The sequence below is a fragment of the Megascapheus bottae genome, chromosome 22, assembly GCF_031878675.1.
Source record: "Megascapheus bottae isolate mThoBot1 chromosome 22, mThoBot2.hap1, whole genome shotgun sequence".
NCBI classification, from domain to species: domain Eukaryota; kingdom Metazoa; phylum Chordata; class Mammalia; order Rodentia; family Geomyidae; genus Megascapheus; species Megascapheus bottae.
Window position 1 is genome coordinate 26,500,302 of NC_143530.1, and position 25,365 is coordinate 26,525,666.

Below are 25,365 nucleotides of genomic sequence, written 5' to 3' on the forward strand. Positions count from 1 at the left end.
TGGTGAGAACATGCATGAGAGAGAGCAAGAGGGGAAGGAGAAAAAATTATCCACTCATCGGGGAAACATTCTTGTGATAACCAATTAATAGTGTTAATCCACTTCTGAAGGTAGAGCCCTCATGACCTAATCTCTTAAAGGTCCCACTTCCCTGTTAAGTTTCTAACAACTAAATATTGAGTGACATACTAATATTTCCTGAAAGTTTTCTTTTTTTTTTTCTTAGTCAGTCTGGGCCTGGGCACTGTCCCTGAGCTCTTCAGCTCAAGGCTACTGCCCTACCCCTTGAGCCACAGCACCACTTCTGGCTTTCTGGTGTTTAGTTGGAGATAAGAGTCTCACAGACTTTAGTGCCCGGACTGCCTTTGAACCATGATCCTCAGATCTTAGCCTCCTAAGTAACTAGGATTATAGGCATGAGCCACCACACCCAGCTTTTCCTTAAGGTTTTCTATGTTTAGCAACTTTTTCTATGGATAGATATTGTTGATTGCATTGTTGTCCTTTAAATCATGTTGACTTTTTTTTTGTGTACAGTAGCTGTTTAATTTTGAAATTGGCTCTTGTTAATCAGCCTTTATTCAAGGGCTATATTAGGCTAGTTCTAAAGACTTGGCTTCTTTACTCACTAATACTGAAGCTGTTCAGCAACGTTTTCTTAATTCTGGGCAGAAATCAAACACTGTGTAGCACATTACAATCTGGAATCTCAGTTCATTTTGCTTGGCCCTTTTGGTTCTCTGCCATGTCTCACAAAATCTCATACTGTGCTTATAAGTCTTAATGTTCAGTCCAAGAACACAGAAAACCCCATGCATATGTTGTGACTACTTTTCTGTGATGTTCTCTATATTGTTTGCCCTATGACCTGTAAATGTTAGTTTGCTTCAGCTAGAGTCTCTCCAGATCTCTTGTTGGTTTTTCCCAGGAAGGTTGCTTTTTTCTATTTGAGTTCCTTTTTTCTTGTGCCATGGATTGGAAAGTTTATTGAGGCAGAATGTAAAACCATATTGTAGATTCTTCTTCTCCCAAAGATCACAACCTTATATTCTGCCCAGTTCCAAAAGTAGATGGTTCATAGATCTTGAGTTTTGTGATCAACAACAGTGGAAGAGCAATTCTAATATGTTACTTCTTAGGTAGAGTTAGAAATGGCATGATTTCTTATCCACCCCTGAGCCTGAGGCTCATCACCACCTGTAATCTGAGGAGGCAAGCCAGATCATTGGTTTTCAGACCACCGAGGGTCTCATCCCAGCCTCAGAAGTAACTCTGGTGTGAGGTTCAAGAATTTACATTTGTAACAAGTTCCTAGGTAATCCCAATGCTGCTCAGAAACCACACTTTGAGAACCAACAAACTAGATTCATGCTTTTTAACACTGACTGTATATTAAAACCACTTTTTAAAAACCTGGAGAGGTTTTAAAAAATGAGTCTTTAGGACACCAAATCAAAATGATTAAAGTAGAATTCACAGTAGTAAGTAGGCAACATTTGTTTGTTTGAATAATTGGCTAGATTTGAAAATTGTCCCATCTACCCTTACACCTATATCCAGAAAGCCAAGAAGATATAGGTGCCAACATTGATATGTATGTGATTATTTATTTGTATTGATTTAATTACATTGATTGCTATGACTACATGCACAATTAAATGAAAAAATTCAAATACCACAAAAGAACATACTGGGGTGGGGGAGGAGAGGAAAATAGCCACTTGGATAGAATTCAAAGGAATTTTCCAACACTACCAAAGCTAAGAAATGCTGGGCTAGCGGGTTTTTGGTATCTATTCCAGCTCTGGCTTTTTATAATTCCACATAGAGAGAGGTCATGAGAAGGGAAGGAGAAGCAGGGCTGTTATTCAAATGAGGAGAAGCCTACACCATGTGTTTCAGGGCAGAATACAACTAGGGCAGAAGAAATACTCAGGACAGGGGGGAAAACCCTTCTGGAAGGGTTTGCCTCAGACAGCTTCTCTTTCTCTCTGAGTGTGTATATCTATGTGTGTGCTCATGCCAATATTGGGGCTTGAAATCAGGGCCTGTCTCTTTTGCTTAGCTTTTTTTCTTAAGATGGATATGCTACCGTTTGAATCACACCTCCACTTCTGACTTTTTGCTGTTTAAATTCAGATGATGGTCTCTCTAGGATTTGCCTGCCTAGGCTGGCTTCAAACCATGATCCTCAGCTCTCAGCCTCCTGAGTAACTGGGATTATAGGCATTGGCCACTGGTGCCTGGCTCTAACAGCTTCTTTAAAACTAGGTGGTCAAGGTGCCACCTATCTCAGAGAAGGCTTCTGTGGTGGAAGGATCCAGGGATAGATAGAATTGTTGTGGAATTCTAAGATTCAGTCTGGCAGTCTGAGTTTTAAATAAATAAGAATCAAGGAGTCAATATCTTTAAGAAAAGAGAACTGAGATATCCTTTCTCAGGCAACTGCCTAGGTTTTCCAATCCGAAGTACACATTGGATCCCTAGATTCAGTTGGTCTTTCTTCACCTTCCAGCAAAACCAAAATGAGCCTTGTCCCAGGCCCCCTCCACTACCCTCACTCTCCCTTCATTCACCTCTCCTGAAAGCTCTGGCTATAGGGACTCATTCACAATTACAGAGAGGAGACTGAGGGAAGGACTGACTCCCACCTTGCTTTGCTAGGAGTATTCAGATACCAGGCAGGCCATCAGTGTAGATTGCCTGACTCTCGCAGGGCAATATATTTAAGCCTGGTTGTAAACAGTCCATCTTGGGCCAACTGAACCCCCCCCCCCTTGACCTAATAATAGCTTTCACATTCACTTCTACTTTCTTGTTCAGATCTCTTAAAACACAGCTTCCTTCCTAACTCAGACACACAGTCTACAAGCACCTAGGAGAAGGCAGAGTTAGAGAACACTGAAGGATTGAGTCCAGCCTTGTTCCCCAGGGTCAAGCAAAGTACCTGGTACATGCTCCCATGTTCCCATGCTCATCCCCAAGTAGGTCATTCTGACCTTGGCCCCCAAGAGACAATAGCCCCATACCCCAGCATTCCACTCTGGGCCTTGCCAAGAACACCAGCCTTGGCCCCAAAGAAGCCATAGACCATGTTTTATTTCTGCTTCATGTTAAGCCCTATATACGCTCACCCCAAAATCCAGTCCCTGGCATAGCCTCTAAACCCCTCACTCTTCCTCATCAAGCAGTCCTCGCCTGTTAATGACTGAGTCCTGCCTATTCCTTTTCCATGGGAATTGTCAGCATAAATCAGTTCAAAGACAACAGTTACAAAAAACCTTATCAAACTTATCAGAGAATCGTCAGGCATACAGTAAGCTTATCAGAAAAATCTCCAGGCAAACAGTACTGGAAATGAAGGTCAAGCCAGGGTTATGTGGTCAGCTTGCAAAAACAAGCACTTAGTTCTGCTTCCACTTCCATGTCTTGCTTGCTTGCTTGCATGCACATGCCAATTTTGACTTTTACAATGATAGGTTCACTTGTGTGGTTGCCATCAGCCACTGGCAGTCTGGAACTGGAATAATTAAGTGGTGTAAAATTATTGACCAGTTGCATGTGGCTATGTACGGTTTTTGCCTTTAAAACCCCTCCCTTCCACCCCCCTTTTAGAATTCGGGACTGCTCACTCCCAAGTTGAATTAACCCCCTGTCAGTCAGCATAATAAACTCAGACATCAGTCAGAGTTTGTGACTTTAATGGGTTCCCAACCCACTTCAACAGTAGCCTATAATAACTGTCTCAGGAAAATGCCCTTTGCCAATAATGCTCACAAAAACACCAGTACTGGAACTTGAACTAGAGTCCCACTCTCTCTGGCTTTTTCAATCTGGCTAGCTCTCTATCACTTGAGCCACATCGCTACTTCCAGCTTTCTGCTGATTCATTGAAGATAAGAGTCTCATGAATATTTCTGCCTAGGATGGTTTGAACTTTGAGCCTCAGCTTTCAGCCACCTGAGAAGCTAGGATTATGGCCACAAGTCACCAATGCCCAGCTTCAAAAGCTACTTTCTGGAATCTGTTCTGTGAGGGATTCAAAAGTCTGAGCCATTCCCTTTCCAAATTCACACAAGTAGAATGAAATAATCCACATTCCTCTTTCCATACCACTTGTCATAACTGCCTCTAGCACAGGTCATTGTGACCTGGCCAGCCACAGCTTCTTAAGTGGCCCCAAGCCTTTAGAGATCTAATAGTAGCAGCCAGATTTTCTACGTTGTAGTCATTCTCTCCTGATCAGAGCGCTGGGTTGCAGTGTGTGTGAACTCAGTCACTTTCAGCTCTCACTTTTAAACCTTTGAAGAAGCATCCCCCACCTTCAGAGAATTTCTGCAGTCAAATGCTTTATGCATGAGCCATATCCCAGTTGATAGTATTTGTTTTGTACTTCTTTGGTTTTAGACACAATTGAAAGGAAGATTTTTCCCCTCCCATCCTGTTACTAATCAGAAAAAAATGTGGTTTCTCTTTCCCTTTCCAGCTTAGGAAAGCCACTGGACAAACCCCCACAGAAGATACTTGACTTACATGGTTAACAATCTCAAGCAGAGGCTGATTCAGGAGCTGACTGGTCATCCAGTATGCTCAGTGAATTTCAAATGTAAACGAAAGACACAAGGGCCTTCTAACATTCAGCACTGTGGAATTTAGAAGAGAAAGTAGAAATGTGAATGCAATCCATATAAGTAAACCTTCCATTTTGGGAACCCTAATAAATCCTAGCAGATTACAATGGGAAGCATAGTATAGCAAATACAAAGGCCGTTGGCCAGAGCAAATGTCCTTTCAGCATTCTCTGGCTCTGTCAGCTGCTGTCTTTCATGACGTTCATCTTAGGTAACCTCTGCTTTGGTTTCTTCATTTGTAACATAGACTGGGGAATAATATTTGTGTAAGATGCTTTAAAACGTTGTGCTTTTTCATATAAAAGCTTTTAGAAAGCTGAGTACACACTGTTGGTGGGAGTGCAAACTCATTCAACCACTATGGAAAGCAGTATGGCAGTTCCTCAAAAGACTAAACATAGAGCTCCCCTATGACCCAGCAATTCCACTACTTGGCATTTACCCAACCATCCAGAATCTAGGGCATACTAAATCCACTAGCACAACGATGTTCATTGCAGCATTATTCACCATAGCAAAGATATGGAGCCAACCCAGACGTCCCTCAGTTGATGAGTGGATCAACAAGATGTGGTATTTATACACAATGGAATTCTATGCTGCTGTCAGAAAGAATGACATCGCCCCATTTGTAAGGAAATGAAAAGACTTAGAAAAAATCGTATTAAGTGAAATAAGCCAGACTCAAAGGAACATAGGCCCAATAGTCTCCTTCATTTGTCATAATCAGTAGAAACCTTGGGCTCTCCTAGCAGAGATTTACAATAGAGACATTAGGCCAAATAGTATGACACTAAATGTAAGGACCTCCAGGATAAGGAAACAAAAGCCATATAATGAATGACTGTTCTTAATGTACTATGTTATCTCTCATCTCTTTTGACATCCTTTGGTTATCTCATATTGTTACACTATTTCACCTTATTATATGATATATTTTATATGTGCTTAATTGGTTATTTGAAATTGGATAGGGAAGGGGGGAAATCAAGATAAGCGGGGGGAGGGGGAAGGGAAATGGGGACCATGTCATGAGAAAGGGTATCAATGTTTGTGAAGTTCTGCACCTTCTATCTGGTGAATATAATGTAACCCTTCTATTAATCACATTAAAAATTATTTTAAAAAAGAATTAAAAAATGTTAAAAAAAAAGAGAGAAAGTTGAGTACTGGTGGCTCACCCTTGTAATCCTAGCTTCTTATTTAGCAGGCTGAGTTCTGAAGATCATTTTTGGAAGCCAGCAGGGCTGAAAAGTCCCTGAGATTCGTATTTCCAATTAACCAGCAAAGAATCGGAAGTGGAGGTATATCTCAAGTAGGAAAAGTAGGAGCCTTGAGCAGAAAAGCCAGGAGTAAGCCTGAGTTCATGTCCCCATACTGGCACGTATGCCCATACACACATACCTACAAATGTGCTACTAGGATAGCACATAGCAATAATAGGTAAAATTTTCATTATAAGTTTCTGTTTCTTTGTTTTGTATGCTGGTCTTGGGACTTGGACTCAAGGCCTGGGCAATATCCCTGAGCTTTTATGCTCAAGGCTAATGCTCTACTACTTGAATGACAACTCCACTTCTAGTGGTTTTTTTTGGTAGTTAATTGGAGGTAAGGATCTGGTGGACTTTCTTAACTGGGCTGGCTTTGAACTCAGCTTCCTGAAAAGCTAGAGAAGGCAGAAGCCAACATCACCCAGCAATCATTATTATTTTAGAGGACTTTCAGGACTCCTGTAATTACTCCTATGAATGTAATTTAACAGCAAGAAATTTTGATTAATATTGATTCCAGGTCATTCAAGCGGGGTCACTGTCTTTTATTTATGTGAGTAAAGTTTCATTTAAATCTTACCAAATATGGTAAAGAAGAAATTCATACGAGAAAGAAACCCGCGGTGATCATCTGTAGACTGTTAAGCGCAACTGAACTTAGGCAAGGTGTGAAGTGTTATGGCAAAGTACAAATACTTGTGTTTTACAACAACTCTGAATTTGATTCAAGAATATTATTTAGAAATGAAAAAAACTAGATATCTAAAAGTCAATTCTCTTTTTAAAACTTTAATGTGTTCCTGTTGAATTAATATAAGAATAAAAATTTTTATTAACTGACAAAAAGTAATGATCTACATATATTTGCTGATAGCAAATGTGGCATTCAGACTCGTGGAGTAAAGCCCCAATCCTCAATGCTCTTAGATCTAGTTGGAGAACAATCTGAGAATGAAGAAGATGAAGGGAAATGCCATTATGATGCATTGTTATGATGTGAATTCAAAAGTGTACATTTTGTTAGCAAGAAGGGAAGTTCCTTGGAAGATGACATTTGAAATGAATTTTAAAGACTGAATGGAATGTAACTGTTAGAAATGGAGAAATGCAGAAATTGTAAAGAAAAGTGTGATTCTATAGCTCACATAATAAGTTCAAAGATATCAAATAAATAGTCCAAACTTTTTGTTAGATAAGGCCATGGCAGTGGTGGCTCACACCTCTAATCCTAACTACTCAGGAGGCTGAGATGTGAGGATTGAGTTTGAAGCCAGCCAGGGAAGAGTCCCCAGGACACTCTTATCTCCAATTAACCACTCAAAACTGAAAGTGGAGCTGTGGCTCAAAGTAGTAGAGCACTAGCCTTGAACAAAAAGAGCTCAAGGACAGCACACAGGCACTGAATTTAAGCCCCGCAACTGGCAAAAATAAATTTAAAAATAAAATAAATAAAAACTAGATAAATTGAGCAAAATACTAAAGACCCACAGTCAAAGGGCCATGATTGAGTTCTGTCCCCAATGTCTACTACTGGGTTTGGCACATGACCCTGGTAACTGGCAAATATCAAACAAGAAGTTAAAAAGTATACTAAAGTGTGGGCGTTTTGTTGTTGTACTATTTCTTTGTGTCAGTAATGAGGCTTCACGCTCTTTGTTGGCTCTTTCACTCATGACTATCATTCTACCAAATTGAGCCACATCTCCATTCCGGCTTTTTGCTAACTGGAGATAAGAAGCTCATGATATTTAGATCTCAGTCTTCTGAGTAGCGATGATCACAGATGTGAGCCACCTGTAGTTGGCTTGTGTGTGTTTCTTAGAAGCCCAGTCTTAGGAAACTGCAATAGTAGTAATAATATCAAGTAGCATCTATTGTAGTTCAGACAGGTTATGGCAAGTGTATGACAAAAACTGAAGTTCCAGAGAGTTCTAACTTGGAATACAGGAAGAGGAAGTTCATTTATGTCTACCTAGGAAAACTTTGCAGACTGCTCTAGGTTTTGCACTATATAAACCCAGCAGGGACCCATGCTTATCTGATGTCTCATGATCTTGCTACAGAGGCACAAAGAAGTGGTAGGTATGGAGAGAGATGGGTGTGATACATCATGGCATGAAAGTGCCAGAGGGTTCAGAAGATGAGGGATCTTCCTTCATTTCAGTACTTGGCTTTCACCCAGTACTGTGTAGTAAGTATACCCCTTAAGGAGAGGTGAACCTGCCACAGAACAAAAGGCTGTTGGTCCTGTTGTGTCTGATGAAGAAAAGGAAGGGGTGGTCGGCACAGAACCTGTGTTCAGACTCTTGAAGGCAGCATTCAACAATTACTGCAGCTGATGCCGCTGCAGCCTCTGTACCTTCTTCATTCACCTCCACAAAACTCTTGTGCATGAACTTGGACAGACATAGGCCTGTGTCTGTTGACAATACTGAGAGGTCAGCCTTGCCCTGTTGAAAGGCATCCACCATTCCCAAACGCTGAAGCACAAGCTCCATGTCATAATTCTCCTCCAGTTTAAAACGTGGTAGGGAAACCTCAACTTCAACGCACTTCATGTGGTCTGGCTTGGTCCAGGATATGAACTTTTCAAAAGTGAGATTATTTTCCACCTGAAAAACCAAAGTAAGACTCACACTCAGACCTGACTGCCTCATCTGAGCACTTCCATCCTTAGCATCCTCTAAGGATTGAGGTTCAAAGCCAGCCTAGACAGAAAATTCCATGAGACTCTTATTTCTAATTAAAAAAAACAAAAAGGCAGAAACAAGTATGGCTCATGTGATAGAGTGAAAAAGCTAAGCAAGAGTGCAAGGCCCTGAGCTCAAACCCCAGTACCAGTGTGTGCCTACACACACACACACACACCCTATACAAACAAACAAAAACTCAACCTAACAGATAGCATCATTCGCCTCATTCTAGCAGTGAGAAAACTGAGGCTGAGATGGGTTGTACCATTCGGTAAGTTCCCACACACAGTTATTTTAAAAGCCAGTCTTTAAAACAATTGTGATCCCAGAGGCACATGGCTGTACATGGCACTCTGAAGCTGAGTCTACAATCATCTATTCAAAAAGGCAAATGCGAGGTAGTCGCTGTGCTTGAGCTCCAGTCTAGCGAAAAGAAGCAATTCAGAGGGAGGAGCTGCAGTTCCTCCTGCCTCACCGTGCTGAGATCCACGCCATCATCCGGGAGAAGGACCAGCATGCTCAGCTCCTTGCCCTCATAGGGCAGCTCCAGCACCTGTGCCTGCACCTCCTTCACATAGGTGAGGTTATACTCAGCCTCCTGATACATCATCTGAACTGGCCTTTGCTCCTTCTGAGGGAAATGAACAGAACAAATTACTGAGACACAAGCCACAGTTCAAAGAGTGTTTTCTGTAATAGACTATAGATAGGCATCATAATTACATTATATTATTTGGTTCTTTGGGGGGAGATAGGGAGATCTGGAAAATCATCCTAATTTATATTTTAATTGAAATTATACCTCAATATCAATGCTAAACTCTTTCTCACTTAGTTTTATTAGTTATAGTGAGTTAATAATAAGTTAATAATAAATCAAATGAACTTAAGTTTAAAAAATATTTGGCTAAGGAAATATGTTTTCACATTCCTTCCTTCTACCCTGCTCTGTAGTATATCTGATATATATATGTATATGTATACATATATATATATATATTTACCTTAAACACTAAGTATTGCTTTCTAAACTTCTTAGATTCAGCCAGACATGGTAGCCCATACTTGTAATCCTAGCTACTCAGGAGGCTGAGATCTGAGGATCTAGGTTCAAAGCCAGCCCAGGCACAAAAGGACCTGAGACTTTTATCTCCAATTAACCTCTAGAACAGGGGAAGTGGGGCTTGCCTCAAGGGTAGGGTGGTAGCCTTGAGCTGAAGGGCTTAGGGACAGCATCCAGGCTGAGTTCAAGCCCCATGACCCAGAATAAATAAATAAATAAGTTCCTTAGATTTGAGGAAAATCTTCAGTTTTCAGAAAGATGTTGCAACAGTTGATTTAAGAGAAATTTCTCAAGCAGTAGTAATAGTAACAGAATGCAAAGCATTTACAGGCATCTAATATTCCTTGTTCCTCTATTTTTAAAATCCATTCAGTTTCAAGTGGTTTTTAACTAGTCATTTTTACTTTTTTTTGAGGTACTAGAAATCACGCCATAAATGACATATAACACTTCTACCACCAAGTTGCACACCAGTCCTATGCTTATAAATGTCAAATTTTCCTACTCAATTTCTTCATCAGTATAGCATGATTTTTTGGTTTGTTTTCATAAAGCTCCTTTTTACCTGGTTTATTTTAAAAGGCATTTCTTTTGTGAACATTTCCTCAAACTTTTCATCCCACTTTCCTTTGAAATAGATGGCATTCACAAGAACCAGCTTGGTCTGCTCATTAATTGAGTTACTTGGCAACATGTCTTGAATTTTACCTGTGAAGAAAAACAGAGAATATATTCAGTTGCTTTTTGTGTACCTACATGATGAATAAACTATGATAGGATGGCTTGGCATATCCAAACATCTTATTTGCAAATGTATTGAGTTTGAATGTATAAAAATTTGTCAAGCTTGAATGCACAAAATTAAAAAAAAAAAGACACCTACAAGTGACATTCATGGTAAATGACACTTGAGGGACAATAAAAGACTTCTGCATAACTCAACACCAACAAGACATCTAGCTCTCAAGTAGTTTCTTATTAATGAACTAAGGAACATCCCTATTAATTCACTGCCTCGACAGGGGACAGGTGGTAAATATTTCAAGAGGGTGGGGAGGGAAGTGATCATTGATTATTTATTCATTCTTTATTCTCTTGTTTGTTAGCCATACTGGGAAAGCTCTTAATCATCCAGAGATGTCTGAATGGCTCAAGCATCAGACCACTATTAAGCAGAAGGATGGGGAAAAAATAAAGGGGAAAAGAAGATAATAGGAGAAGTGAGGAATGAGGAAGTATTGAGAAGGAGGGGAGGAAGAGGGAGAAGAGGAAAGATGGAAGAGAGGAGACAGAAGCAGATTCAAAAGAAAGAACTTGAAATTCTGACCTTCGGTCTGTTTTGAGACCCAAGTGTTTATATGTTTCCTGGCCTTCTCTGAAGCTTTGGCAAAGGACAGCTGCTCCAGTTCAGCAAGGTAGAATTGAAGACAGGATGTCTTAAATGTCTAGAAAGAATTATGTTCATGAGACTACAATGAAAAATAAATATGTTGACACTATTCCAAACATTTTCAATTCTGCATCCTTTTTTTCTGTAAAGAAATGAATATACATATGTTTTAAAGAGAATATATCTTAGTTTATTAGCTAAAATACCATAGGTCAGGAGCTGGTGGCTCATGCCTGTGATACTAGTTACTCAGGAGGCTGAGTTCTAAGGATCACAGTTACAAGCCAGCCTGAAAGGCCATGAGGCTCTTATCTCTAATTAAATTGCAAAATAAAGTGGTGGAGGTGTGGCTCAAGTGGTAGAGAGTCAATTGTAAGCTGAAAAAGCCAAGGCCTGAGTTCCAATCCCAGTACTAGCGCGTGCACACACACACACAATCATTAGTTTTAAGTGCTATTATTGGGTTTGAATAATTAGAGTAGTTAACTTTGATACAGAACCATGGACTTTTGAGGGAAGAAAGTTAACCATAAGTGTCTCAAGTTCTTTAGGGTCTCTCTCCTGGATACTACATCACCAGGTACCTTGAGTACAACTTTTATGTGCCATTGACTCAACTTACTTGAAGGAATTCACAAGTCTTCTCTCCGAAGAGCCTATTGGCTATTCTAAGTACATAGTGTTTGCCTGGCTTATTCACTTCTGAGAGAAATGACTGAAAGCCACGATGGATATCTTTCTCTGTGTTTAAAGAAAGTGTCTGGGAAGGAAAAAAAAATCATAAAACGTTATCAATAGTGCTCTTTACACAAAAAACAAATTGACACACAATTTCCTTCCTAATTGAACTAAAAACATGTATATATAAAACACACATATCCACAAAATAGCAAACATCCAGCAAATGAAGGAAAATTAGAAATACCCCAAAAGAAAGTTTAAAATGAAGAAAAAAAAACCATACTATTTTCAGAGAACTGTAGATGATGAATTGCTAAATACAAGTCAAGCATATGAACACAGGAAAAGGCTGATTTGTGGTTATTATGTAAGGAAGACAGGAATAGGGAATTCTGCTACAATATTGTAAAGTATATATACTTTAAAAACCTACAAGGAAAGATAGATACATGTTCCATGGATATGTGTACTCTGATTTGAACATCCCATAATGTATGTATATATTAAAATACCATATGGCATCTCGTTAATCTATATATTTCTTGTTTTTATGAAGCAGTTAGATAAGTATAAATTTTTTTAAAGCCCCATATTAAAAAAATCCCCATGTGAGAAATGTAAAGAAACAGTGAAGATGCTGGTGGTCTATGACTAAAATCTTAGCTACTTAGGAGGCTGAGATCCAAGGATCCCGGTACAAAGCTCCCATAGGAAACTATAAGACTCTTATTTCCAATTAACACTCCACCTCAAAAAAAAAAATCTGGAAGGGGAGCATGGCTGAAATAGTAGAGTGCTAGCTTTGAGAAGAAAATCCAAGAAAAAAAAAAAAAAACACCTCAGTCCTTGAGTTCAAGTCCCAGTACACCAATAAACAAACAAACAAACATATCTTTGGGATTTATCTCAGGTGGAGTTTTTTTCTTCTACTTTTACTTTAAACATTTTTTGGCACTGGTCTTTTAGCACTAATAACATGAAAGAAAAAGAAATGTTACTTTGAAAAATGTCTGTAACCATGAAAGTTTCCCTGCCACTTGTAAAAAGAAATATGTATTTAACACATTGAGCACCTGGTTTTGATCCAGTAGAACACAGAGACAAACCTCACACTGATTAAGTAACCAACAGTGATCCTTGTAGAAAGCTCCCTATTGAGCCTAAAATACAAGTAAAGGCATAAAGATGAAGCAGAAAGGATTAAACCTTTCTGCATATGCCTCACTCGATTAGACAAAGAGCTACAAATCAACTCCATGAGAACAGACAGTTCTTCAGGGGTATTTAGCAGTCCACAGTGATTAAGTTTCACCCTGAATGTGTGTAGGAAAGCAAATCTGACAACCTCAACACAAGCTTCTAGGCTTTTGTCTGGTACCAGGCTTAGCCCATCATGTAAACCCAAGAAAGACTAATTCTTCTTTTTTTTTTTGACGTCTTTTCTTTCTTTTTTTCCCATATATTTTTTATTGTAATTAATAGAAGGGTTACATTACATTCACCAGATGGAAGGTGCATTACTTCACATACATTGGTACCCTTTCTCATGTCTTGGTCCCCATTTCCCTCCCCCGAGAGACTAATTCTTAATCACCTCCAGAAATTCACGGAATGTTTACTAAAGCACCAGTCTTTCCTCCTCCTTTGTCTGTTTACCTCCTCCTTGAGTAATAAGCAAGACAATTAGTTCAGAAGCAGCTAGAAGCAGAGATTAACCTTTCTCACCAGTGAATAATTCCATCTACAAAATCTTTTACTCTTAAAGGAGACAAGATGTTAATAACTTACGTTTCAAATAATTGCAGCATCATTTTCTAAGCAGAGTACTAGACAATATTTTCAGACCTTTATAACTGGAGAAACTGCCCTCCCCCCACCAATAGATGTGATTAGAAGAGACACCTGCTTTTCTTCCCCATACCACTCACCTCCACCTACCTCTGGGAAATGACATGCACCCACCCAACCTATTTCCTCTGCTGCTCTGGAGAAGAGGAAGCAGGTAATGATAGAACCCTGGAGATCAGGCCTCCCGGGCATCACACTGCTTACCTGGGCCATCTGGACTGCGGTATTTCCTCCTGCCCCGAGGAGAACCATGGCCAGAGCAGAAGAGATGCTCACAGGAGAATAAAACAGGTTGTCAGAAGGGTGGTCCTGACAGAGTATCTTCAAAAGGTGGAAGGCGAAGGTGCCATTTGCTTCAGAAATAGCATTCATGATGCAGATCTGAAGGCAAAGAAGAAAGAAACATAGTCCTCTCAATGTTTATATATTTTATATTGAATCCAAAAAAAATCCATGGTTTCCCAAACAAGCCCAGTGAAAGTAATGGGCTATCAACTATGGTGGTCACAGCAGGATAAACCAGTTTGAGAACCTCAGGAAAATCCACAGAAATGATTTATCTGCACGGGTAGATAGACAAGCATGTGTGTAAGTGAACACATGTGCACCCCCTCCCCCCCCACACATCTGGGATAGGGATCTCCAATCTGTGCCCATAAGGACCAACTCCTTTCCTCTGGGGACAGGGTCAGGGATGAAGAGGAAAAACAGAAAGGAAAATGGAGGATCATCTGCGGGAGAAGAGAATAGGAGAGAGTCTATCAACAGAAGTTGCATTATTGAAAATACTTGGGTGGTAAACAGTGCTGGGAATTGAAATGGAGAGGGGTGATGGGCAGAGACAGAGTAAGAGAGAGCATTTGCAATGTATGTAGGTCCCTAAGGAGAGAGAGAAAGGGATCAAATGGGCTAGGAGGTGAGACCTTGGAGGAAACAGTGAGGGGCCACCGAGGAGGGGCAGCGTCCCTGGGTGGTGTCAGATCACCCAGCAGACTCAAGGGCCACCCCAGGTATAAGCCTGCCGGGCCTGGACCGGGTAGGAGCCCCAGAGAAGCTACTTTGGTGAGGTGGCTCAGTCTTCCAGGGTTCTCCCTTTTATTTTTCCTGCGCTGAGCTACTTCTCCAAGTCCCCGGGGCCACCTTCTGGTGGCACACACACAAAAAAATCTTAAAGCCTGTCAGGGCGGGTTCCCTCCACATGTGGGCCCAGCGCCAAAGCGCCCTCACCAGCCACGCAGTCTCCAGTCACAGTGATGGAAGGCGGAGAGGTGTCAATCCAGCCAGCAGCTGCGGCGGGCGGCAGCTCCAGGCTCAGGTTCTGGCCACAGAATCTTTTATTCCTCAGCCCCGCCCTCGCCCCCCCCCACCAGGGATTAGCCGGGCCACCGGAAGGGGCCGAGCTTGGCTGGTGGCCCTGAGCCCTGGGCGGGGGAGGGGGGGGTCAGTGGAGCAGAGTCCTGGACAGCCCTGCCCAGCTGCTTCTCAGGCTTCCTGCTGGACCCAGGCGACCCGCTGCTGGCCTGGTAGGCGACCTAAACAGCTGCTGGACCAGGACTTGATGTCTTCCCACAGGGGCCTAGGGGACATCTGCAGGGCCTGAGAGTGGAGTGAGAGCCTCCTTAAATCTCATATCAGAAAACAGGCCTTCTTGAGAGGCATGTGCCAGGGGGAGGGGAGGGGGAAAGGAGGAGGAGCTGTAGGTGGGGCTGTGGAAGTACTTTAGGTGCGAGTGTGAAAATACAGCAAATTGACTTGGCTTTAAGAAGAGAGGAAGAGCTGGGCTCACATCTGAAGTCCTAGTTGTCCAGGAGGCTGGGGATGGTGGTTCAAATCCAGGCAGGTAGGGAATCTGTGAGACTCAAATCTAAAAATGAACCACCAAAAAGCCAGAAGTGGAGCGATGGCTCTTAGTGGTTGAAGAAAGCTAAGGGGCAGTGTCAAGATCCTATGTTCAAGCCTTGGGGGTGCGTGTGTGTGTGTGTGTGTGTGTGTGTGTGTGAGAGAGAGAGAGAGAGAGAGAGAGAGAGAGAGAGAGAGAGAGAGAGAGAGAGAGAGAGAGAGAGATCTATTAGATGAAAGGGGGATATTTATGAGCTATTATTCTCCATTTCCTCTCCCTCCTCACAACACATGGGAACCACTAATTCACATTCTGTCTGTCTGTATGTGTCCACTGAGAACATGCCATGTAATTGGAATTTTACAATATGTGGTCTTTGGTGACTATCTTTTTATATTCACCTAATGTGATGGTTCAAGGTAGCATTTATTAGTCTTTTTTATTTTTGGCTAGAGACTATTTGTAACAATATTGAATGACTTTGTAAGCAGTGTTTCAGTTTTTTTTATTCCATCAGTTGATAGGAATTTGGGCTTTTTGCCACTTGTCTTGTGAATAATACTGTTATGAATATTCACATACCAATTTAGGAACAGGCATTATCACAGATATAGACCCAAGAATGGAATTTCTGGGTCACAGGATAACTATATTTAGAGTTTTGGTGAAGCACTAAATTATTTCACACAGCTACTTCATATGTGGGCATTCCCATTAGCAATGTATGAGAATTTCTGTTTTTCCACTGTGGTCTACCTGGCTTATTTTAGGTATTCTAGTGGGTGTAGTAGTAACTTACTGAAGTTTTTGTGCAATATTTCCCTGGCAAGTGATGATCTTGAACACTAAAGATGTTGTGCTAAAACTGAGATGGTTTTATTTTAATTGTTTAGGCAGTGCTGGGATTTGAACTCAGGGTCCCTATGCTTACTAGGCAAGTTCTCTATCAGTGGAATGAACCATGCTCTCAAGTACTTTCTCACTTTGTATTTTAGGTGGTCTCATATTTTTGGTGGGGGCTGGCCTTGGACTTCCTACTTATGCCTCCCCCCTAGCTGAGATCACATTGTGTACCACTATGTTTGACTTATTTGTTCAGATGAGGTCTTGGTTAACTCTTTTTCTGGGCAGGCCTCAAACTTCAATCTTCTTAATTTCTGCCTTCTAGTAACAAGCCTGAGCCTTTTCACCCAACCTTACCTACTTTTTAGTTGGGGTGTTAGTGGTTGGTTTTTGTATTGTTGTTGCTGTCATTGAGTTGTAGAACAAACCCAGTTTTTAAAAATTTGATTATATGGTCAGCGTGATGTACAGAGGGGTTACAGTTATATACATAGGTAATGAGTCCATTTCTTCACCACAGTTACCCCCCCACACACGGTTTTCTCCCACTTTTCCTCCCCCTTCCCCACCTACAAGTTGTAAAGTTCCTTTCTAACATGTTGTCTTGTGATTATCACTGTTACCTTGCTTCACCTTTTATCCATTGGCTCACCATCTGAGCACCAACCTTTTAAAATATTGATTGTGAATTTTGGTTTCCCCATCCCTGAGTCCTCCCTGTAACATGTCCGGTGATTCTACCATCTCTGTGACAGGGAAATGAATGTCTAGGTCTTTCCAAGACATGCACTTGAGCCATCTCTTCCAGCCACCTCTACTTGTTAAGGTAACTTCTACTGCTTTTATGTCTCTCATTCTAACCAAGCCTAGTAACTTGGTTAGAATGAGAGATAAGAACTGGCAAAAAAAAAAAAAAAAAAAAAAAAAAAAGAAAAAAAGAATGAGAGATAAGAAAGGATTGGTTTACTGTATCTGAATTTGTATACTCGTATACTGTATATACACTTTTTGTTTATTTGAAATAGGGAAGGAAAGGGGACAAAAACATGAAAAGGGGTATCAAGGTTCAGGAAGTAATATACCCACTACCTGATGAATGTAGACAACTGCAGACCTCTCTCAGGAGAAAGCAGTTCCACAGACTAAATGCCCTTCATTTGGATTTCATTTGCTTCTGGGAGCAACATGTTTCAATACTAGTTAGTGATAGTCTGTCATTTGAACCATGTAGATGCTTCTGCTCCATTTACACTAAATAGCATATCTTAGTGGGTTTTTTTTTCTAGTAACACGATACCACAAACTTGGTCAGTTTTAAATAAAAGGTTTATTTTGAATCATGAGTCTGCTCTCAGGTTGAGGGATCACTTCTAATGACTTTTTCCTAGCAGAGTTCCAAAGAGGCAAAAAGCTTCAAGCAGTGTGAGTCAGGGAACCAGAGAGCAACCTAACAAAAACTGGATTCCTATCAGACCTAGTATCAAGGAAATATATAAAATAATGGATTATCATAATTAATTCAGGGGAAAAGATCCTAATCTCCAATTAAAGGTCTTGCCGTGTCTCATTTCTTAATATTCTACAATGAAAATTACATTTCAATTGACTCACTTGAGTTTCTATTGATTTTTAAGGCTTTTTGCTCCTAATAACGATGAGTCTTAACTGAATTAGAGATAGTTGATTATGTATTAATGCTAGAGAGCAGTTAGCCGTGAGTAATAGCATGAGGAACATGCAAAAGGAACTTAAAATGGAAGATGAGATCACCAAGTTTTAGAGAAATTTTTATAACTAAGCTTTCTGACTCAGCCCTGTAGCCTGGGCCTAGAGATAAAAATTCCTCACAGGTAATCTTGTAAGAGACAACTTTAAAGCCAATTTTGCTGGACCCATCAGTTAACTAAAAGATACTCATTATGTCTGGTTTTGCATGTGTGCATTCCAATCTAAACCATTTCCTGCTGCCATCATTTTGCAATCACCTGGAGTTCCTCTTTTTTTTTTTTTTTTGCCTGTCCCAGGCTTGAACTCAGGGCCTGAGCACTGTCCTTGGACTTTCTCAAAGCTAGAGCTCTACCACATAAGCCACAGCACCACTTCCAACTTTTTCTATGTATGTGGTACCAAGGAATCAAACCTGGGTCTTCATGCATGCTAGGCAAGCACTCTACCACTAGGCCATGATCCTGACCCACCTGGGGTTCCAGAAAGGCCATTCACCAATAAGCGTCTTGTAACTGCTGCTCAGGTAGACAATGCCAAATCCCTATTTTGTAGCAAAAGGCAAAACCATCTTCAAATAAAAGAACCACCCCTCAAATAGAAGAAATAGCAATTACTCTAGACCTTCTCCAAGGATTTAACTAATAGTCAACCAGACCACACATTACTGAGCTGGGACAGTTTTAACTATGCATACTTTTCTCAGTATCTGTCCCCCATTTTTCCTGTTTAACCCAAAGCCAAGGCCTGTACCCCTGAAGATGGCTGGAGATGTACTAAAGTGTGGTCTTCCCATGGCTGACTTGTAATAAGTCTCCTTTTCTGTCTTCTATTTATTTGGCATGTGGGGGCCGATGGCTGGACCTAATGTGGTGCTCCTGGACTTTGGGTCTGGAGTCTAAAACTCAGTTCAATCTCAGTAAGTATTCAAACCCCACAGATTAATGACAACTCACTAGAGAACATCACTTTCAATCTATTGAAAGTGTGCTTGTATTTAAACTCTTTGCTGTCACAAATTAAGTAAAGCAGGAGATAAGCCTGACATCTTTACTTCCATTTTGTATGTCAGTGTTCTAAACTATTCTCTCCACAGTTACTTTGCAATCATCATAGTCCAGGAAAGACAGGTGATGGATAATATCTTTATAACAAGGGACTAAAACTACCCTTAAGGAACAGCAAGGCCTTGCAGGATAGATGAGCCCAAAGTGAAGATAATTACCTATAACAATCAGGCTGTACCCGGGAGCCAGAGAAATTATATCTTGAAAACCAGATTGCTCCCCTCTGTGATGACAGTGATAACAACTTTCCCTAGAAAACAAAAACTGAGATACCAACCTACCAGGCCATATATGTATCCAGGACTCTTAAATTATGCACACTTACTCCTAATCCTTCCTATATTCAAATTTAATGTTCATATTTGTATTCTCAAGATGGCTGAACATAGTGTGAATGTCCCAGTCTCTGGTATGCAGATGTCATACAATCTCCTTTCTCTGCCGTATTTCAAACATAAAACACTTTTCTATCATTTTCCCAACATTCAGGGATTGCCTAAATTCTCATAGTGACACAAGGAAAAGGAGTGAAGTTGATTAGTGGTGTCTACTTTCCAGTTAATCTTTTCTGTGCGTGTGCCAGTTATCGAGGCTGGAACTCAGAGCCTCGCGCTCCCAACTTTGCATTTTACTTCAGAGCTGGTGCTCTATCACATAAGCTACATCTCTAGTTCCAAATTTTTGCTAGTTACTTGGCCATAAGAATCTCATAGACTTTTCTGCCTGGGCTGCTTTTGAACTATGACCCTCAGATCTCAGCTTCCTGAGTAGCTAGGATTATTGGTATGAGATACCAATGCCCAGCTATCAGTCTTTTGAATGACCCTTTTATAACCGCAGTGAAGCAAAAATCTACTTTTCTTCTACTAAATTGAATGTCCTATATAGTTATGATTTAAAAAGTGTAGCTCTGCGTGTCAGAACATGATGTAAATATTTCACAAAAATTTACAGTTAAAGTATATTAGGTTAATACATGCTGTCTTTTATATAATATGTATTGCATCTGAACCTTCAGTATATAAAGTGATCAAGAAAACATGTGTCATTTTTGCTATACTAATCAGTATCATTCAGATGAGGATAAAATCCCTATTATTCCAATCCTGGCATCTATCTTTTCTAACTAACTTTTGCTGTATATAGGAGATGAGCTCTTACATCAGAAAATAATTTTATTTGGGGTCATGAACTCTATCTAGCCCATAAACTGAGAAGTAGTCTAAAGATTTAATTTTTGTAAATGCTGTACAAATATTATCCTTCTGGGTCAAAAGTAAAAGCTAAAGTAATTTACAAAGGATTTCTTTATTATTGTGATACTAATTGTTTCTGGTTCCTTTCTTTTTGTTTGTTTGTTTCTATTCCTGGGGCTTGAACTCAGGGCCTGAGCACTGTCACTGGGTTTTCCTCAAGGCGAGAGCTCTACCACTTGAGACACAGCACCACTTACGTGCTTCTCTCTACCACTAGGCCAGAAGTTTTGGCCCCTCTGATTCCTTTTTGTTTTCAATATACTTTAAATATTCTGTGGGGCTGGGAGCATAGCCTAGTGGTATAGTGCTTGCCTAGCACGAAGCCCTGGGTTTACTTCCTCAGAACCACATACTCAGAAAAAGCTGGAAATGGTGCTGTAGATCAAGTGGCAGGGCACTAGCCCTGAGCAAAAGAGTGTCCAAGGACAGGGCCAGGCCATAAGTTCAAGCCCCAGGACTGCCAATATACATATATATATATACATATGTAAATATATATACTAACATTCTTGAGTGTGGAAGCCTTCTAAATGAAATTACTTTCCTTATCTGGTGTCCTCCAAACTGCAATTGTGAGTAGTGGAGCCCTTTTCAGGCTTATATTCATGTGTTCCTAATTGTATTATGACTACCATCTCTAAGGAAACATGCCTAAACACACCAACAGATGAAATTTTTTTCATCTATTCTTAAAAGGCAAAATTAAATGATTTTTTGCTTGGAGTAACATTATTGATGAGGTGTATTATTTTCATTCTTTTTTTTTTTTTTGCCCTCCTCAAGTAGCTAGGATTACATGTATGAGCCACCAGTGCCCGACACTTTTTTTTATTCTTTCCACCAAAAGTGTATCTTTGAAAAGATGAAAAGGACACCTTGATGATTCCCAACATAATATGACAATCTTAATTATTATTGTAAAATGCTGTATGCCACGGGGGAAAAAAACTAGACTTTTTTTTGTCAATTGAGGAACTTTAAAAAAAAATCTAACCATGGCTATTTTAGTCATTTGTCTTTAGAATTTTGATTTTTTTTATTGCCAGTCCTGGTGCTTGAACTCAGGGCCTGAACACTACCCTTGGGTTTTCTCAAAGCTAGAGCTCTACCACTTGAGCCACAGCACCACTTCAAGCTTTTTCTCTATATGTGGTACCAAGGAATCAAACCTGGGTCTTCCTGCATGCTGAGCAAGCACTCTACCACTAGGCCAAACTCTCAGCCCATGAATTTTGATCTCTCTTTAAAGTATTCACAAAGCCATGGGAAATGACTCTAATAAAATACCTACTTATTAAACAAATTTATTTTTCTGTAAATGCTTGTGTTGCTTTTGCTTTGTATTTTCTTATAAAACTGTGTTCTTACTGTGCCTTGCTATTCTATAGAATTATCCCTTTAGTATCAAGGCAACCTAAGCAGAATCTGTGTGTGTGTGTGTGTGTGTGAGAGAGAGAGAGAGAGAGAGAGAGAGAGAGAGAGAGAGAGAGAGAGAGAGAGAGAGAGAGAGAGAGAGAGAGAGAGAGAGAGATGGGAGTGGTTTATAGAGGACATAGAGGCAGGGAATGAGCATTGGAATGTGTGTAGGAGTCAAATAGAAAGGGCCTGATTGTAGTCCATCATCCATCTATATCTTGGTAGGGGAAAGATTTCTCACAGCCATCATCAGAGAATAGAGGTGAGGTGATGGTAGTAGTGGTTATGATAGTAGCAGCAGAGGTAGTTAAATTACCCTTCAGTATCCTTGGAGTGAGACCCCTATGGATACCACAGTCCATGATGTTCAAGTACCTTGCACAAAATAACAATAGTATTTTCACGTAAGCTATACACATTTTCTTTTATACTTTAAATCATGTTTAGATGACTTACAATGCCTAATGTGACATAAATGGTATGTAAATATTTGCTATCCTATATTGTTTAAGAAATAATGCAAACAAAAGTCTATATTCAATATAGGTATAATTCTTTTCCTTTTTTTGCAGGTCCTGAGGCCTGAATTCTGAGCATGAGTGCTGTAGCTGAACTCAAGGCTGGTGCTTTACCACTTGAGCCATAGCACTACTTCCAGTTTTTCCTGAGTAGTTTATTGAAGATAAGAGTCTCATGAACTTTCCTGCCGGGCTGGCTTTGAACAACAACCCTCAGATCTCAGACTCCTAAATAGCTAGAATTACAGGTATATGCTACCAGTACCTGGCTATCATTTTTAAGAATATTTTTAGGCTTGGAGTGTGACCAAGTGGAAGAGTGCTTTCCTAGCATTCACGAAGCCCTGGGGTCGATTCCTAGGTACCAAATACACAGAAAACGCCAGAAGTGGAGTGGTAGCTCAAGTGGTAGAGCTCTAGCCTTGAGCTGAAGAGCTTAGGGACAGCACTTAGGCCCAGAGTTCAAGCCCCAGGACTGGATATATTTTAATCCACAGTTGGCAGAACTCCAGTTGGAGAAACTCACAAATGCAGAAAGATAATTGTACATCAAAATTAGAGATAAATCCTATGAACATTTGATACCAGACAAATTTCTTGGAAATTGGCTTGCGTCCTCACCTCCATCCACTAAATTCAAGACATACCCCATGTGATTAGGGCAACCAAAAATAACTTCCCACACTGCCAAATGTTTTCTGAGAGGACACAGTCACACCCCCAAATGAGAACCACTAGCTTAGCAACTTCACAGAAGTCCCTTACACTGAACTATTACTTAAATATTGGGTCTACAGCAGAATGATGTCGACTCTCATCCATCTCCAGTCAAAAGCCTTCTTCCAGTGAGATGGGAGAAACAGCCCAAGGAGGTTTCCAACTGGGATCTGTGGGTTCATTTGGGGAGACTGTCTCCACCCCTCTAATATTTCTGGAAAAATGTACATATTGTCACATTTTCTGGGACACATATCCCCCAGGAACCTAAGGCACAGAAAGTTTAAGGACTGCTTTGCAAAAGTGCTGTCACTACATGTGTTTATAAGGTAATATGTACTCACTGTGGAGCAGCCACATATTAAATTCTAACTCCAGAAGACAGAAATTATCTTATGGATAATCATACTCTACAAATAACCCATTTTATGGAAAGTACATGACTATGTTTCCTCTGTGTGTACATTATGGCCTTTGAACTCAAGGCCTCAAGCTCACCCTTAACTTTTTCCTTTGAGGCTGACTCTACCACTTGAGCCATACCTCCACGTCCAGTTTTTTGCTGGTTAATTGGAGGTAAGAGTCTCTTGATGTAGAGTGCCAGTGGTTCATAGTGGTAATTCTAGCCACTCAAGACAGGAGACTTATCTCCAATTAACCAAAAAAAATAGAAGTAGAGCTGTGGTTCAACTGGTAAAGAACTAGACTTGAGAAAAAACCCAGGAACAGTACCTATGCACTAAGCTATAGTCCCTCCCCCCCTACTCACACACCAAGAATCAGATTTGTCTGCCCAGGCTGGCTTTGAACCTTGATCTTCCATTCCCTGCCTCCTGAGTAGCTAGGATTATAGCTGTGAGCCACCAGTGAATGGACTTCCTTTCCATTTTAAGTATAAATTTAACAGAACTTTAAAATGGCTTAGTTGCACCTCTTCTGTATGAGTTGTGATATCAAATGACTTTTACTTGTGCCTGCACATATATCCAATGGATGAGTAAGGACTAACTTCATTTTGTACCTGTCTTTATATTGTCCCTGCTCTCTTTGCCACTTTCACTTTGGGGTCAGATTCTATTCAGCTTGCTGTAGACATGTTGGTCATTTAAGATCTATTTTTCTAGAACTAAGAAATATTTATCCAATTCCAAGGCTAAAAAAGCATGTCAGCTGCTATGATCAGAAATACCAGACCATAAAAGGAGTGAAAAGAGATAGCCACTGGAAATCCCCCATTTTATTTCCCAAAACTACATTAATATTCTTTCCTTTTACTAGCTTCTTTCTCTTCGTATTCCTATCCTGTCTCTGTGATTCCTCAACTCTCTGACCTGAAAAAGTTGATTTGTGAGCAGAGTTCCTGTTTCTCCATAATTCCATTATAGCAGGTACTTACAAACTGCTTTTGCTAAAAGTATTGACTCCTTCCTTGGGCCCACAGGAAGCCGCATAATAGTTTGACCTCCCTCTCTCTGTTTTCCATCTTTCTTTGCTATAAGCCATTCTCTCCTACAGCTGCCTTGGAATCCAGGAAGGACAACACCGGTGGATAAACCTCTCGGGATGGAAGTTGAGGCTCCTCTCCAGGCAACACAAACTCTCTTGTCCTTACAATCCCAAGATGACGATCAACCAGGCTACGCTGTGTCCACACTTTGACCATAACTGTTGGTTTATAGAAACATTTTACCCTCTGTCCCAATTCTTCCTCATTTTAACCTAATGTCCATGTCTATAACCCAAAGATGTACTGAAATGCTTACTTTGCCTCTTTTCCATGATGTGTCAGTGCTGTGGAACAAATCTCCATTCTCTATGCTTTACCATATTGGGATGAGTGGCTAGATGTGCTAATTGGAAACCATGGAGTTAGGCCTCTAGCCTAGAACCCCAGTTACAGGATTCCCTATAGTCATGCTCCCACACATAGATGCATGCAAGTGCACATGTGCGCACGCACACGCATGCGCACACACACACATACACACACATTTAAGTCTAGGGTAACAGTCTGAATAGGTAAAGGAATAAACTGTAATAGTTCATTCATCTCTACATTGTGATTGCTTTTTATCCCTTCTGCCACCTACATGTAGCTTCTCTTGCTTTTTTTCTTACCCCTATCATTGCATTTCTCTCATATACATTTACACACACACACACACACACACACACACACACACGCACGCGCGCGCGCATCCACAAAGTGTGTGCCTCCAGCAGGGCCAGTTCAAACTGAAGATCAGATGGATACATGAAAACAAGAGTGACTCTTTCCCCTTCGTGGTATTCTGGCTCCCCCTCTAAAGTCTTGAAGATAACTAGACTTTAAACAACATGAACTTCCCAGATACATCAATCTAAAAAGGCATTCCTTTTAGTACCATACAAAACAGTTAGGCTTTC

The 25,365-nt window shown here is 40.5% G+C and overlaps 1 protein-coding gene and 1 long non-coding RNA gene across 5 annotated transcripts; one reads left to right on the top strand and one right to left on the bottom strand.

Moving 5' to 3' along the window:
- Window positions 1-5,274: 5,274 nt before the first annotated feature.
- On the bottom strand, window positions 5,275-14,902 carry Serpinb9 (serpin family B member 9). 2 transcript variants are annotated; one of them, XM_090356375.1, is made up of 7 exons: window positions 14,805-14,902; window positions 13,782-13,958; window positions 11,671-11,808; window positions 10,986-11,103; window positions 10,224-10,366; window positions 9,071-9,226; window positions 5,275-8,514 (listed from the first exon to the last, which is right to left on the bottom strand). In XM_090356375.1, the coding sequence occupies exons 2-7, from the start codon at window positions 13,947-13,949 to the stop codon at window positions 8,107-8,109; spliced, it is 1,131 nt and encodes a 376-aa protein (XP_090212501.1). In that variant the 5' UTR covers window positions 13,950-13,958; window positions 14,805-14,902; the 3' UTR covers window positions 5,275-8,106. The 2 variants fall into 2 exon arrangements, with proteins under 2 accessions (XP_090212501.1, XP_090212502.1); XM_090356376.1 differs by lacking the exon at window positions 14,805-14,902 and adding an exon at window positions 14,501-14,535.
- A 119-nt stretch (window positions 14,903-15,021) lies between these two features.
- On the top strand, window positions 15,022-24,894 carry LOC150048398 (uncharacterized). 3 transcript variants are annotated; one of them, XR_016539327.1, is made up of 4 exons: window positions 15,022-15,100; window positions 22,297-22,490; window positions 24,238-24,347; window positions 24,459-24,894. It is a non-coding gene; the product is annotated as an uncharacterized LOC150048398 (long non-coding RNA). The 3 variants fall into 3 exon arrangements; XR_016539328.1 differs by lacking the exon at window positions 15,022-15,100 and adding an exon at window positions 18,487-18,904; XR_016539329.1 differs by lacking the exon at window positions 24,238-24,347 and having other exon boundaries at window positions 24,475-24,894.
- Window positions 24,895-25,365: the final 471 nt, after the last annotated feature.